The 17,068-nt window shown below is 49.4% G+C and overlaps 1 protein-coding gene across 2 annotated transcripts in view; it reads left to right on the forward strand.

Moving 5' to 3' along the window:
• The window catches only part of PRPH2 (peripherin 2), a 50,320-nt gene extending 33,252 nt beyond the window's left edge, over nt 1–17,068 (forward strand). The window contains exons 2-3 of one of the 2 annotated variants that reach the window (XM_001088507.5): nt 13,432–13,678; nt 16,451–17,068. In XM_001088507.5, coding sequence (XP_001088507.1) covers nt 13,432–13,678; nt 16,451–16,663 — 460 coding nt within the window. In that variant the 3' untranslated portion in view covers nt 16,664–17,068. Of the gene's footprint in view, nt 1–13,431; nt 13,679–16,450 lie in introns of those variants that run through there. The other variant, XR_013416390.1, reaches the window with a different exon arrangement.

Genomic DNA, 17,068 nt, shown 5'->3' on the forward strand with positions numbered 1-17,068 from the left:
AACATAAAAAAATTACCCAGGAGTGGTGGCTTGCACCTGTGGTCCTAGCTACTCAGGAGGCTGAGGCAGGAGGCTCATTTGAGCCCAGGAGGCAGAGGTTGTAGTGAGCTGAGATCATGCCACTGCACTTCAGCCTAGGTGACAGAGTAAGACCCTATCTCAGAAAAAAAATAAAAAAATAAAAAAAAATAAAATAAATGAATAAATAAAGAATTAGCATACAGGTTTCTTAGAACTGAAATGCTTTTCTCCTTTTCAAAACCTCCGGTGACCTCATACCTCAGTGGGCTGCCTGTTCTTCCAAGGGTATAGCCTGATAGGGCCACCTTTGCCGAGAGAGGATCACATTATCATTTCCCACAGACTTTTCTTTTTATTTAATTAATTAATTAATAGTTATTTTGAGGCAGGGTCTCACTCTATTGCCCAGGCTGGAGTGCAGTGGCACAATCTTGGCTTACTGCAACTATCACCTCCTGAGTTCAAGCTATTCTCGTGCCTCAGCTTTCCAAGCAGCTGAGATTATAGGTGTGTGTGGCACCACACTGGGCTAATTTTTTTTTTTTTTTTTTTGAGACAGGGTCTCACTTTTTTGAGATGGTCTCACTATCCAGGCTCACTACAACTCCCACTTCTCAGGCTTAGGTGATTCTCCCATCTCAGTCTCCCAAGTACCTGGGACTACAGGTGCGAGCCACCACATCTGGCTAATTTTCTGTATTTTCAGTAGAGACAGGGTTTCGCTATGTTGCCCCCAGGTTGGTCTTGAACTCCTGAGCTCAGATCATCCACCTGCCTCGACCTCCCAAAGTGCTGGGATTACAGGCATGAGTTACCTTGTCCAGCCTCCAGCTAATTTTTCTATTTTTAGTAGAGATGGGGTTTCATCACGTTGGCCAAGCTGGTCTTAAACTTCTGGGCTCAAGTGATGCTCCTGCCTCAGCCTCCCAAAGTGCTGGGATTCCAAACATGAGCCACCGCACCCAGTCCCACAGACTTTCACATGAATCATCACTGAACAAGGCCCACAAGGGAAGTGAGGCTCCTGGGGTTATGTTCAGAAAGCTGCTCAGAGCTGGGTTTGCCTGAGGGGCAGTGCCTGAGACCAGAGCACAGCTCTTATCTAAAGTTGGTAGAAGGAATGAAAGAAGGACTGAATGAGAGACTGTGGAATGGCACCTACTCCCACCTCCAAGGAAAACTAAAACATTTTTCTGTTCACGTTTTCACGGCTTCATTTTGGAAGGTTTAGTAAGTTTACATGACAAAGCTAGCTCTCCAAAACCCATCCATGAAAAATGTAAGTTTTATATATATATATTTTTGAGATCACAAGCACTGAGAAATGGTAAGCATTTACCTTCTGGATTATCTCGGCACACCCCCGGGGCTAGGATTCTGATGGCAAAGACGTGAGGCCGGCAAAAGGGCAGGGAGAGGGAGGTTATCATCCAACAAGATCCTTCTCTTTTTTTATTTGTTGCCCAGGCTGGAGTGCAATGGTGCGATCTCAGCTCACTGCATCCTTGCCTCCCTGGTTCAATTGATTCTCCTGTCTCAGCCTCCCAAGTAGCTGGGATTACAGGTGCCCGCCACCAGGTCCAGCTAATTTTTTTTGTATTTTCAGTAGAGACTGGGTTTCACCATGTTGGCCAGGCTGGTCTCGACCTCCTAACCTCAAGTGATACACCCTCTTTGGCCTCCCAAAGTGCTGGGATTACAGGCGTGAGCCACTGCTCCTGGCCACCAAGATCTTTTTAAAAGAAATTTTTGGCCAGGTGCAGGCTCATGCTTGTAATCCTAGCACTTTGGGAGGCTGAGACAGGAGCATCCCTTGAGGCCAGGAGTACAAGACCAGCCTGGGCAACATAATAAGACTTCACTTCTACAAAAAACAAACAAAAAAAGGCCTGGTGAGGTGGTTCGTGCTTGTAATCCTAGCACTTTGGGAGGCCGAGACGGGTGGATCACTTGAGGTCAGAAGTTTGAGAACAGCCTGACCAACTTGGTGAAACTCTGTCTCTACTAAAAATACAAAATTAGCCGGGTGCGGTGGCTCACGCCTGTAATCCCAGCACTTTGGAAGGCTGAGGCGGGTGGATCATGAGCAGGAGATCAAGACCATCCTGGCTAACAAGGTGAAACCCCGTCTGTACTAAAAATGCAAAAAAAATTAGCCAGGCGTGGTGGCGGGCCCCTGTAGTCCCAGCTACTCGGGAGGCTGAGGCAGGAGAATGGCATGAACCCAGGAGGCGGAGTTTGCTGTGAGCCGAGATCGCGCCACAGCACTCCAGCCTGGGCAGAGCAAGACTCCGTCTCAAAAAAAAAAAAGAAAAAAAAAAAGAAAAAATTAACCAGGTTCAGTGGCACATGCCTGTAATCCCAGCTACTTGGGAGGCGGAGGCAGAATTGCTTGAATCTGGGAGGCCGAGACTGCAGTGAGCTGAGATGGTGCCATTCTACTCCAGCCTGGGCAACAAGGGCGAAACTCCATCTCAAAAAAAGAAAAAACACCAACCAAACAAAAACAAACAAAACAAAACAAAAAAGAGCTAGGGCACAGTGGCATGCACCTGTGGTCCCTGCTACTTGGAAGGCCGAGGTGGGAGAATCACTTGAGCCTGGGAGTTCGAGGTTGCAGTGAGGCAAGATTGCGCCACTGCACTCCAGCCTGGGTGACAGAGTGAGACCCTGCCTTAAGAAAAAGAAAAAAAAATTATTTTCTTAAAAAAAAAAATAGAGATGAGGTCTCACTCTGTTGCTCAGGCTGGTCTTGAACTCCTGGTTTCAAGCAAGCATCCCACCTCAGCCTCCAGAGTACCTGGGATTATAGGCACCCACCACCATGCCAGGCAGAATTCTCCTTTTTTTTGTTTCTCCTCTCCCCATCAAATTTGGATGAGCCAACAAAGAGTTTGGGGTGAGCCTCTTTCTCCTGCTTGACCTGAGGACTGTGGGGAAGCAATCCCAGGAGAAGTGAGCTGGTCTGAGCACGGATAGCCTGGAGAAAATGCACAGGGATCCTCCGCTGACACAGACGGGGCATGGGCCGTGTGTGGTGCCACGATTTCCAGGCATTTCTGCAGGCTCTGTCCCTGGAATAACTTTCCATTCTGTGCAGTGGGCACTTCACTAGACTGGGCTAGAGAAAGTTGAGGTCTTCACCTTCTGGCATCTTCAGTCCAGCTCCTGAGAGGAGGAGCTGGGTGCCTGCATTCTGGCCTCCCCCGTTGTGCCCCACCTTGGGGCCCCCAGGAACCTGAGGATAGAGTGCATAGCCTCAGTAAGCATGGAGGGGTGGGCAGGTTTGGGAGATTTCTCAGAGGAATCTTTAAGATCCAGGCTGGCTCCTGAAGGTTCCTGATCTAATGAATAAGATCAGGTAGAAACAATTCCATATTTTTATGGGAATTTACAAGAGTTTTGTTTGTTTGTTTGTTTTGTTTTTTGAAATGGAGTCTCACTCTATCACCCAGGCTGTGGTGCAGTGGCACGATCTCAGCTTGCTGCAACCTCCGCCTCCTGGGTTCAAGAGATTGTCCTGCCTCAGCCTCCTGAGTAGCTGGGATTACAGGCACATGCCACCACACCTGGCTAATTTTTGTATTTTTAGTAGAGACAAGGTTTCACCATGTTGGTCAGGCTGGTCTGGAACTCCTGACCTCAAGTGATCCGCCTGCCTCAGTCTCCCAAATTGCTGGAATTACAGGTGTGAGCCACGGCACCTGGCCTTACAAGAGTTTTGGCTGCTCTGTCTCAGGGGAGTAGCCCAGTGACTGCACCCCATCCCCAGCCTGCCTATGACCATGTTGCCAAGTCATTTGGGAGAGAGAAAAGACCCAAATTTATCCTGCACAAAACCCTTCCTGGGAAGTTTTTGTCTTAATTTTTTTAGTTTTTGTTTGTTTGTTTGTTTGTTTGTTTGAGGCAATCTTGCCCTGTTGCTCAGGCTGGAGTGCAGTGGCACCGTCTTGGCTCACTGCAACCTCTGCCTCCCGGGTACAACCGATTTACCTGCCTCAACCTCCTGAGTAACTGGGATTACAGACGTGTGCTACCACGCCCGGTTAATTTTTGTATTTTTAGTAGAGACAGGGGTTTCACCATGTTGCCCAGGCTGGTCTTGAACTCCTGACCTCAAGTGATCTACCCGCCTCAGCCTCCCAAAGTGCTGGGATTACAGGAGTGAGACACTGTGCCCAGCTGGTATTATTATCTCCATTTTACATATGAGAAATCTGAGGCCCAGGAGGTTAAGGGACGTGCCTAAGATCACACAATAGGAAGTGGGGGAGGCAAAAAACAAAACAAAACAAAACAAAACAAAAACCAGTTTCGGCCACTTGTGGTGGCTCACACCTGTAATCCCAGCACTTTGGGAGGCTGAGGCGGATGGATCACTTGAGCCCAGGAGTTCGAGACCAGCCTGGGCAACGTGGTCAAACCCCATCCCTACAAAAAATACAAAAATTAATTAGGTGTGGTGGTGTGTGCCTATAGTCTCAGCTACTCGGGAGGCTGAGGTGGGAGGATCACCTGAGCCGAAGCAATTGAGGCTGCAGTGAGCTGTGATTGCACCACTGTACTCCTGCCTGGGCAACAGAGTGAGACCCTGTCTCAAACAAAAAGAAAAAACAGCTTTATTGAGATATAATTCACATACCAAACAATGTACCCATTAAAAGTATGCAATTCAATGGTTTTTAGTATATTCACAGAGTTGGACAACCAACATTACAATCAATTTTAGAACATTTTCATCACTTCTAAGGGAAACCTTGCATTGTTTAGCTTTACTCCCTAGCCTCCCCTCCCCCTAGCCCTAAGTAACCACTCGTTTACTTTCTATATCTATAGATTTCCCTGTTCTGGACATTTCATATGAATGAGTCATATAACATTTGTCCTTTTGTGTCTGCCTTCTTTCACTTAGCATAGTGTTTTCAAAGTTCATCCACGTTGTAGCATATATCAGAACTTCATTCCTTTTTATGGTGAAATAATATTCCATTATACAGCGTGCCAGATTTTAATTCTGCTCCTTTCACCCTACTCTGCTGTTTCCCAGTGATGTTAAAGTACCTCTTGTATACCTTCGGCATTAAATGAATGTTTGTTCACTGAGTGACAGAAGCCTCAAATTATCCAGGCTGCTTGGGGTAGGGGAAGTCTTGCTTTTCTCCCTCTTCTCCCTGTCTTTCTCTTTTTTTTATTTTATTTTATTTTTATTTTTATTTTTTATTGAGATGGAGTCTTGCTCAGTCACCCAGGCTGGAGTGCAATGCGCGATCTCGGCTCACTGAAACCTTCGCCTCCCGGGTTCAAGTGCTTCTCCTGCCTCAGCCTCCCGAGTACCTGGGATTACAGGCACCCACCATCATGCCCAGCTAATTTTTGTAATTTTGTAGAGATGGGATTTCTTCACGTTGGCCAGGCTGGTCTCAAACTCCTGACCTCAGGTGATCTGCCTGCCTCGGCCTCCCAGAGCGCTGAGATTACAGGTGTGAGCCACCGCTCCCAGCCTTTCCCTGTCTTTTTGCTCTCCATTTCCTCTCCCAGAAGGACAGGGAAAGGAGTGGACAGAGATGATGCAGGGTTGGAAAACATGAATGGATTAGGTTCGGATTCCAGTGCTTCTGTGCCAACATCTTAAATAATCACGAGGTGGCCCCACAGAAACTAGGAACACCATCCTGGGCTCTGCAGGGCCTGTGGTAAATGGGGTTGTCACTGGGCTTCAACCTCCCACATCTCATCTCGCTCCCCTGGCCTGGTGGTCCTGGGTGGGCCAGGAAGAGGGGGACACACTTTCTGCTACACTTGGAGGAGGCTCTCAGAGGGAGGAGCCAAATCCAGAAATGCTATCTCCCTCATTGACTCTCTCTTTTCAGAGCAAGGTGTCAGTGAAAGAGATGTATAGTTCTCTCTCTCTCTCTTTTTTTTTTTTTTTTTTGAGATGGACTTTCACTCTATTGTCCAGGCTGGAGTGCAGTGGCACCATGTCGGCTCACTGCAACCTCTGTCTCCTGGGTTCAAGCAATTCTCCTGCCTTAGCCTCCCGAGTAGCTGAAATTACAGGCGCCCAGCACCACACCTGTCTAATTTTTATATTTTTAGTAAAGACAGGGTTTCACCATGTTGGCCAGGCTGGTCTCGAACTCCCGACCTCAGGTGATCCACCCGCCTTGGCCTCCCAAAGTGCTGGGATTACAGGTGTGAGCCACCGTGCCAGGCCTGTAGTTCTCAACTGATGCTCTTTTATCTTGTTTTATTGCATTTTCAACTTCTATTATAGAAAAAAACTCAAGCTTTTACAAAATTAAAGAGTTCAGTATAATTAATTCCCATGTAGCCATCACCTAGCCAGGTGTGGTGGCAACACACCTGTAACTCCAGCTACTTGGAAGCTGAGGTGGGAGGATCACTTGAGCCCAAGGTCTCTTAGAAAAAGGGAAAAACAGATTGGGCGCATTGGCTCATGCCTGTAATCCCAGCACTTTGGGAGGCCGAGGCGGGCAGATCATGAGCTCAGGAGATTGAGACCATCCTGGCTAACACGGTGAAACCCTGTCTCTACTAAAAATACAAAAAAAATTAGCTGGGCGTGGTGGCGGGCACCTGTCGTCCCAGCTACTTGGGAGGCTGAGGCAGGAGAATAGCGTGAACCCGGGAGGTGGAGCTTGCAGTGAGCCGAGATCGTGCCACTGTACTCCAGCCTGGGCGACACAGCAAGACTCCATCTCAAACAAACAAACAAACAACAAAAACAAAAAAAACCCCAAAAAACAAAAGGGAAAAACAGACTTGGCACAGTGGCTCACGCCTGTAATCCCAGCACTTTGTGAGGCTGATGGGGGTGGATCACCTGAGGTCAGGAGTTCAAGACCAGCCAGGCCAACATGGTGAAACCCTGTCTCTACTAAAAATACAAAAAAAAAAAAAAAAAATTAGCTGGGCATGGGCGTCGTGGCGAGTGCCTGTAATCCCAGCTACTTCGGAGGCTGAGGCAGAAGAATCACTTGAACCTGGGAGGCAGAGGTTGCAGTGAGCCGAGATTGCACCATTGCACTCCAGCCTGGGCAACAACAGAGAAATTCTGTCTCAAACAAAAACAAAAACTAAAAACCCAAAGACAAGAAGCCATCACCTAGGAACAAATATCAACATTTTGCCTGTTTCATATATACTACCCTCCCCCAAACACGTTCTCCCCTTCTGAATATCCTAAAGCAAATCCTGGACATACTTTCCTTTTACCTATAAATACTTTAATAGGCATCTCCAACAGACAAAGAGGCTTTATTTGTTTTTTGCCCTTTTGTTTCTGCTGAACATAAGCACAAGACCAGTCACAGTCAACAGAATTAATGGCAATATCAACCAATACCCAGTCTATGTTCAGTTTTCCCTGATAGTCTCGGAATGCTTTTTACAGTTGGTCAATTTAGGATCCAAACCAAGTTTATGCTTTGCATTTGGTTGTTTGGTTTCCCGTCTGTTTTACTAAGAAACTGGCCCCTTTTTCATGCCATGTATGTAAGAGAAACTGGGATTCTCCTGCAGAATCCCCCATAGTTTGGAAATGGGCAATTGCAGTCAAGTGGTGTTGTTTAACTTGTTCTTCTGTTCCCTGTATTTCCTCATAAACCAGTAGTCTGGGTCTAGGTGTGGTTGGATCAGGCTCAGCTGTGGCAAGAACATTTCCTACATTGCCGCTCTGTGCATCTTACCGGAGCGCATGAGGAAGAACATGAGGTCTTCAGTCAGTTTACAACACTTCTTTTAAAGGTCGCAGGATGAGCAGAGCTGTAGTATCTTGGGGTGAGAGGTAGAGCATGAGGGAGCTCAGACATTTTGGAACCAGGGACTACCAGCCAGGAAGGCCTAGCCAGGGGTCCCCAGTCTGAGGGAGAAACTGGCACCAAGCTTTCGCTGTTCACCATTCTTCCCAGGGAACCCACAGACTACATACAGGTACCTGCTTGCTCTTCTTAAACAATTCGTAGACATCTCAGGAAGATTAGAACCTGGCTAGATGGGGTGTCTCCCCTCTCAGACGGGAACTCTTTGAAGGCAGAGCTGTGTTTCCCCTTCAAATTGGGGCTTTCTGAGGGCTGGGCTGTGTCTCCCCTCAGACCAGGGCTCCCTGAGGATGGGACTGTGTCTCCCTCAGACCAGGGCTCCCTGAGGATGGGGCTGTGTCTCCCCTCAGACTGGGGCTCCCTGAGGATGGGGCTGTGTCTCCCTCAGACTGGGGGTGCTCCCTGAGGATGGGGCTGTGTCTCCCCTCAGACTGGGGGTGCTCCCTGAGGATGGGGCTGTGTCTCCTCTCAGACCGGGGCTCCCTGGGGATGGGGCTGCGTTTCCCTCAAACTGGGGTTCCCTGAAGACAGGGCTGTGTCTCCCCTCAAACTGGGGCTCCCTGAGGACGGGGCTGCATTTCCCCCTCAGACAGGGGCTCCTTGAGGATGGGGTTGCGTCTCCCCTCAGACTGGGGCTCCCTGAGGACGGAGCTGTGTCTTCCTCAGACTGGGGCTCCCTGAGGACGGGGCTGTGTCTCCCACAGACTGGGGGTCTCTGAAGACAGGACTGTGTCTCCCACAGACTGGGGCTGTCTGAGGACGGGGCTGTGTCTTCTCCTCATGGCACCCCTCACTGTCTGTACTACCTTACGCCCAGTGACTTACTGTCTTAGTTCACTGGGAGCTGCTGTAACAGAATACTTGAGTCTGGAAAGCTGATAAAAAGCGAGATTTATTTCTTACTGTTCTGGAGACTGGGAAGTCCAAGGTGGTGGGGCCGCATCTGCTGAGGGGCCTGAATTCATCCTTTTCCTCAGGAACCCACTCCTGTGATAATGGCATTAATCTGCTCATGAGGACAGAGCCCTCGTAATCCAATCACCTCTCAAAGGTCCCATCTCTCGCCACTGTCATGCTGGGCCTCACGTTTCCAACACAGGAACTTTGGGGGACACATTCAAACCACAGCACTACCCAAAAAAGCCATCTTCAAAGCATACTAAACACATAGTGTGTACCCAATGCTCTACGCATGTGGTCCCATTTAATGTCCACCATCCCGTCAAGTGTTTAAAATCTCATTTCTTAGATGAGAAAACTCAGTCTCAGAGAGATTAGGCCAGTTCTCAAGGTCTCACAGGTGTCCCTCAGCCAGCGTCCTGCTTGGGGTGACCCCCTGTCAGGTATACCCCTGCCCATTGCCCTATGACTGGCCTTACTGATTTGATTCACTTACTAAATTATGTTGGTTTTTCCAGAAAAACTCAGACATGATCATTTTCCCAGGCTCTATGTGCCTTACTTATGGGAGAGTGGCCTAGAACATAGGCCTTATTTTATTCAAGACCCTTTCAAACCCTAGTGACTCCTCCCCGACTGCAGAGTGAAATTCATAGCCTGGGAAACACGCTGTGATATAAATAGCCGGCTCACCACTAAGGCGCTCTCCTCTGCCTGGCTCTGTCTTAAGAGGGTGAGAGGAGCCTTAATCTGTGGTTGGAATGAGGGCAAGCACTGAGTAAACAAGACGATGTTTGGAGTGGGGGAGGGATAGCTCCGGAAGTGAGAGACCCCAAGGGTTCCCAGGCTGGTGACCCAGGCAAGTCCCAGCGTTCACCAAGCTCGGCCTTTTCCCCCAGGCTGACCCATGTTGCCCCTGGGAAGTTCCCAGTGTGAGGGAGACGCAGCCCTGTCTTCAGGAAGCCCCAGTCTGAGGGGACATGCAGCCCTATCTTCAGGGGTCCCCAGTCTGAAGGGAGACACAGCCCGTCCTCAGGGAGCCCTCAGGGGAGCCGGAGGCCCAAGCCAAAGGCCTTTCCCACACTGCTCCAGCTTGTCTTCCCACCCCTGCCCCAATTCCGTCACCCACAGCCCGGTGCCCCCCAGCGAGGGGCTGCAGAGGGACAGCTGAGCAAGACACAGTTTCTGCCTTCCCCACGCACGTGGCTGGAGTGGGGCTTTGAGCGGTGGGCAGGCAGTGCCAGCCGGCAGGTGCTCCGTGTTGGGACCACTACGGAGGGTACCCCACACGATCCTGCCCTCAAGGAGCCGACAGCTTCTTCACCACAGCTGGTAGAACCTGCACTGCCAACTCCCCAGTGAGGGCTCTCCCGTGATATGATATCGCGTGGCGGGCTCTGTTCTTACAACCTGATGTCAGCTCCCAGGTACTCAGAGCACGGCCCCTGGTGGCTCTTGCTTGGCCAGCTGCCCGGTGAGGTGGTTTTGCTCACAGCGCATGGCTACTATGTATTAATACCAGCACTCTTCAAGCATTCTTACATGTATCACTTCATGCAATCCTCGTGTCAACTTTGTTTTAATAAGGAAGTAGAGGCAGGGAGAGGTTAAGGAACTTGTCCAGAGGGATGGAGCTGGCATGTGGGCAAGCCAGGAGTAAACCCAGGCTGTCCTGCTCTTATCACCAACCTGTGCTGTCCATGCCACCCAGGGCCATCTGGTCTCTGGGCAGTGTGTTCTGCCCATGAAGTAGAGGGCAGGGATTACAGGGCGCGTGGAAACATGTTTACCATGACCCAGGCCACCTCATGCAGCCCTCCTAGAAAGTCTTAATCATAATAGACGGAAATCAACACGCTTCATGGAAATGGAACGCCTGTGGTCCTTGAGCACACCAAAATATGCTCAGCTTCACTCGTAATGAGAAAAATGGAAATGAAAACAACCCCGAGATACTGTTTTCTAAAGATCAGGTTGGCAAAGATCAAAAGTCTGATCTGTGTGGATGCGGCTGTGGAGGACGGGTTCTCCTAAGCTTGGCTGGTTGGGTTTGTGAACCGCCCCCTCCCCGCTCAGCCCCCCACAGGACAGACCAGAGGAGAAATATGGCAGGTATCTGGCAAGATCACCCTTTGATGCCAGGATCCATCTTCCAGGAATTTACCTGCTCCGTATAGTCACAATATGCAAAATGACTGATTTCCATGTTTGTATTAATGAGAGACTGGGAAAACTGAAACTTCCATCAGTATGGAACTGGCTAGGACCCATGTGCCATCCACACAATGGGAATACCATGCAGCTCTTAAAAAAAAAGAAAAAAAAAATCCAAGACACTCCACTGACAGATATGAAAATATCTCAGCTGGGCGTGGTGGCTCACACCTGTAATCCCAGCACTTTGGGAGGCTGAGGCAGGCGGATCACTTGAGGTCAGGAGTTCCAGATCAGCCTGGTCAACATGACAAAACCCCGTCTCTACTGAAAATACAAAAGTTAGCTGGGTGTGGTGGTGCACCACTGCACTCCAGCCTGGGTGACAGAGTGAGACTTCATCTCCCACCCCTGCCAAAAAAAAAAAAAAAAGATCTCCAAGATATTGCTAAGGGAAAAAAGAAAGGTTCAAGACAGTATGTATATAATGTTCTCATTTGCAGTAATAAAAAGAGAACAGGAAAAATGAAAACATGTTTGCTTGTCCATGCATGAAGCCTCTCTCTGGTGGAGCTGGCCACATGGGTCAGGACCTGGAGGCTGAGAGATGAGGAGTGGGAGGAATTTTGTATTAAAGAGATTTTATTTAGAAGCGAAACATGGACATCTTTTAAGAGATTCGTGACCATTTCAATGAACATTGTTTAAAATAATCTCTATTGGAAACAATTATGCTCTCTATTATGTTCTAAAAGTCTATTATGTAACACATTGTTCACCTGCAACTTTTTTTTCTTTTCTTTTCTTTTTTTTTTTTTTTTGAGACAGAGTCTCACTCTATCACCCAGGCTGGACTACAGTGGTGTGATCTTGGCTCACTGCAACATCTGCATCTCGGGCTCAAGTGATTCTCGTGCCTCAGCCTCCCGAGTAGCTGAGACTACAGGCATGCACCAAAACGCCTGGCAAATTTTTTTGTATTTTTATTAATTGTAGAAATGAGGTTTCACCATGTTGCCCAGGCTGGTCTCGAACTCCTGACCTCGGGTCATCTAATCACCTGGGCCTCCCAAAGTGCTGAGATTATAGGTGTGAGCTACTGCACCTGGCCTACGCGCAACTTTTTGTTTTCTTTTTTTTTTTCTTTTTTGAGACGGGGTCTCACTCTGTCGCCCCAGCTGGAGTGCAGTGGTGCGATCTTGGCTCACTGCAACCTCTGCCTCCCGGGTTCAAGTGATTCTCCTGCCTCAGCCTCCTGAGTAGCTGGGACTACAGGCGCGTGCCACCACGCCCAACTAATTTTTGTATTTTTAGTAGAGACGGGGTTTCACCATATTGACCAGGATGGTCTCGATCTCTTGACCGAGAGACAGTCTCGGTCTCTTGATCTTGATCTCTTGGTCTCGTGATCTGCCCACCTCCGCCTCCCAAAGTGCTGGGATTACAGGCGTGAGCCACCACGCCTGCCCACAACTTTTTATTTAGATGACAAGCACACAGTCAAGTGCACAAATCTTTTTTTTTTTTTAAGAGACAGTCTTGTTCTGTTGCCCAGGCTGAGTGCAGTGCAGTGGTGTGATCATAGCTCACTGCTGCCTTGAACTCCTGGGCTCCAGCGATCCTCCTGCCTTGGCCTCACAAAGTGCTGGGATTACAGACTTAAGCCACCATGCCCAGCCAAATGCACGAATCCCAAGTGTGCAGCTCAATGAGTTTTGACACATGAAACACCTGGGTAATCACACCCAGGTCAGGTAGAACATACCCAGCCTGTCTGAGGGGAAGGGGAGACTTTTCACTGTAAAGATCCCTTTTGAATTCTGAACCTGTGTGAATGTATAGTAAGCTCTAAATAAATATACAAAAAAATTTAGAAGTGCAGAAGATATGCTGGGAGCCCCGCCCATCAGCCTGGAGAACCTGCTTGCAGTTGTGTCCCTTAGGTGAGTCAGGAGCTCCCCCCTGGCTGGGGGTGGAGTCCTCTGAGGGCAAGGACTGTGCCTGCCTCGGGTCTCCATCCCCTGCCTTTGCACAGGCCCTAGGCCTGAGCAGGCCTTCTGGAAACACCTGGCTGGAAAGGGCCTTGGCCACCAGTGACCTGTAAGGGGGAGATGAGGTTGGTGAGGGAGCTGGGGCGTCACCAGTGGCAGCCAGATGCTTGTCCATCAACAGCTCCTGTCCTGCTGCTCCTCCTCCCCTCCAGGCATGGCCCCAAGAAAGGGCCTGGCAGCACAGAGTGGTTGGGTGAATTTCTGTATTCCCTATTGACTTGAGTCTTGGATTACCATCTGCCTCAACCCTCTAGACCATAAGGTCGAGGAAGGCAGGGGCATTTATTCATTGCTTTGTCTTCAGTGCCTAGAACAGTGGCTGGCATGTAGCAGGTGCACAGCAAATATATACCAAGCGTGTGAGTGAATGACTATTCCAAGCTTCCAGAGGCAGGGGATGGGAGGAAGTGGCCCCTGGTGAGAAGCCCAGGAAGCCCATCTCCAGTTGTCTCTTTCCCTTCCAGTCGAATCAAGAGCAACGTGGATGGGCGGTACCTGGTAGATGGCGTCCCCTTCAGCTGCTGCAATCCTAGCTCGCCACGGCCCTGCATCCAGTATCAGATCACCAACAACTCAGCACACTACAGTTACGACCACCAGACGGAGGAGCTCAACCTGTGGGTGCGTGGCTGCAGGGCTGCCCTGCTCAGCTACTACAGCAGCCTCATGAACTCCATGGGGGTCGTCACACTCCTCATTTGGCTCTTCGAGGTAGGCCCTGGGCCAGCTGGGGGTGGGGGTAGGGAGAGCCTCTGGCCCCTTCCGGTCTAATGGGGGCGGAGCCAGGCCTGGAGAGAGCATGCCTCCCTCCTTGGAAACAGCCTTCAGTGAGGCTGTGAGTCAGATCAGCCTGGGCTTGAACCCCACCCAGTGCCTCCACCTTTTGTATTTATTTATTCATTTATTTAGTTTTTGGTTTATTTCCCACCACTTAAATTTTTTTTTTTTTTTTTTTTTGAGACTGAGTCTCTCTCTGTTGCCCAGGCTGGAGTGCAGTGGCATGATCTTGGCTCACTGCAACCTCCCCCTCTTGGGATCAAGTGATTCTCCTGCCTCAGCCTCCCCATAGCTGGGACTAAAGGCATGTGCCACCATGCCCGGCTAATTTTTTGTATTTTTAGTAGAGACGGGGTTTCACCGTGTTAACCAGGATGGTCTCGATCTCCTGACCTCATGATCCTCCCGCCTTAGCCTCCCAAAGTGCTGGGATTACAGGCGTTAGCACCGCACACAACTGACACATTTTTTTTTTTAATTTAAGGTGAGATTTATAAAAGGTAAACAATTTGGTGTCATCTAGTTGATTTACAATGTTGTGCAACCACCTCTACCTAGTTCCAAAAGATTTCCATCAGCCCCCAAGAAAATCTCACACTCATGAAGCAGTCACCACCTCCCAACCTGCCCCCAACCCCTGACAACTATTCTCTGGATTTATGTATTTTGGACATTTCATATAAATATACCCATATTACGTTTGGCTTCTTTTAGTTAGCATGCTTTGGAGGTTCATCCTGTGTCCCCACTTTTTGGTACTGAGGTCTTAGTCATTTAACCTCTCTGTTATATGGGGTGACAGCACTTAGCTTTGGGGACTATTGGGAGGTAACATGAACAGCATATGCAGGTGTTCAGGAAATGGGTACTGTTTGGATTTGGGCTTCTTGAGATGCTGGCCCCCATTTACCTGTTAGTCTAATAATGTGTGGGTTCATCTTATCCGCAACGCTCAGTTCCTCTGTAAACTATAGGGCTTGCAATGTAAGCAAATCCTCAGTGAGTGTGCTGAATTTACTCCTTGGTTAAAGAGAGATTCATTTTTAATTTTTATTATTTTAAATTGTTTATTTTTTTTTTTAGAGACAAGAAGAAAAATTCACTGTGTCGCCCAGGCTGGAGTGCAGGGGCATGATTGTAGCTCACTGCAGCCTCAAACTCCTGGGCTCAGGGCTCTTCCCACCTCAGCCTTCTGAGTAGCTGGGACTATAGGCACACGCAGAGTAGCTGCAAGCGGGTGCCCTGAGTCACACTCCATAGAGTCTTTTGTAGAAATTGGGTCTTGCTCTGTTGCCCAGGCTGCTCTCTAACTCCTGGTTTCAAGCAATCCTCCTGCCTTGGTCCCCTAAAGTGCTGGGATTACAGGTGGGTGCCACTGCACCTGGCTGAGAGATCTTTCTTTTGAGACAAAGTCTTGCTTTGTCGCCCAGGCTGGAGTGCACTGGCATGATGTCAGCTCACTGCAAGCTCCACCTCGTTCAAGTGATTCTCCTGTCTCAGCCTCCCAAGTAGCTGTGATTACAGGCGTGCACCACCATGCCCAGTCAGTTTTTGTATTTTTAGTAGAGATGGGGTTTTGCCATGTTGGCCAAGCTGGTCTTGAACTCCTGACCTCAAGTAATCCACCAGCCTTGGCCTCAGCCTCCCAAAGTGGTGGGATTACAGGCGTGAGCCACCATGTGCGGTCAGAGATATTTCTTAAACATGTACCTGTATGCCAGGCACTGCTCTAGGAGTTGAATGAGAGACTGTTAGTAAATGAGGTGGCACGGTGACTCAGGGTACGTGCTTTTAGCTACCTTGAGAGCAGAAAATCCAAACTTCAAAATCCCAATGTGCAAAGCCAGGAACATTTGGTGAGGAAGCTTTTTCCATTGAGGAGATTCCCAAAGATTCCTTTAAATGAATCACCTTGCCTGTGCACCTAATGCCAGCTGGCAACATGGGGTAACCACCTATCTACAACAGTAACAACAACAACAAAAAAATACAAAAATTAGCCAGGTATGGTAGCAGGCCCCTGTAATCTCAGCTATTCAAGAGGCCGAGGCACGAGAATTCCTTGAACACAGGAGACAGAGTTTGCAATGAGCTGAGACCATGCCACTGCACTCCAGCCTGGGTGACAGGGCGAGACTCGTCTCAAAAAAAAAAAAAAAAAAAAGTACCACACAGCAGATGCAAAAAAGAGGTGACCTCTTAATTCCACCCAAAGAAGTTACTGAACCACACAATATGTGCCAAGCGACAGAGTGTAGAGGGGCACCGAGGTGAAGGAACCCAGGATTAATGCACCTGGGATGGGGGCGACCCGAGGGGGCGGGGAGGGAGGATGAGCTGCAGGGGAGCTCACCAAGGGCTGAAGATGAATTAACAGATGAACATGGAGTGGAACAAGGTTCTAGACAGAGCATAGCAGATGGTAAAGACCTAGAGAGGAGAGAGTATGGGGCATGGGTGAACCCAAAGCAGCCCAGGGTGGCTGGAAAGGGAGGAAGAGAGGGGTCTGAGATGAGGCTGGAGGAGTCAGGTGTGTTGAGCACTGAGGGCAGGGCAGCGTGGGGCAGGCTGTCACCAATCCACATTCCACAGTGCTCAGGTTGAGTCCTCTCTGGGACCCTCATTTTGAGGCTCCTGTGGTTTCCGAATGATCCAGCTCCCAGTGATTCTCCCAGATTGTCTCTAAATCTCTTCTCCCGCCATCAGGTGACCATTACAATTGGGCTGCGCTATCTGCAGACGTCACTGGACCATGTGTCCAACCCCGAGGAACCTGAGAGCGAGAGCGAGGGCTGGCTGCTGGAGAAGAGCGTGCCAGAGACCTGGAAGGCCTTTCTGGAGAGCGTGAAGAAGCTGGGCAAGGGCAACCAGGTGGAAGCCGAGGGCGCAGACGCAGGCCAGGCCCCAGAGGCTGGCTGAGGGCCCTGGGGCCCCTCCCTTCCTGAACACTGAGAAATAGTGGACTCAAGAAACGCGGATCTCCCCCTCGTCCAACTCTGAAAGTCTGAATCTCCCAAGGAGGGCACCATCTCACAGAGACTCTCCCTGATGGTGGAATTTAAGTTTAGGGTCCCTGAAAGCATTTGACACACAGTTGTTGAATGACTGACCCAAAATGTGAATGAGTGAGCTCCCTTCAGGCCCGCTGCCCTAGGATATGCCCTCCTGGTGACTCAGGGGCTCTCTCAGATGGCTATTTAGTCCTACCCTACAGTCACTGGCCGTATCCAAGGGCTGCTCCCCTTTTAGAATTTACCTCTTATGAGCTCCATGTTGCTTCACTCTATATCCAAAGTGTCACTTGGTGCATAAGTACAGAAGTCT

Source organism: Macaca mulatta, chromosome 4 (genome assembly GCF_049350105.2).
Source record: "Macaca mulatta isolate MMU2019108-1 chromosome 4, T2T-MMU8v2.0, whole genome shotgun sequence".
NCBI classification, from domain to species: domain Eukaryota; kingdom Metazoa; phylum Chordata; class Mammalia; order Primates; family Cercopithecidae; genus Macaca; species Macaca mulatta.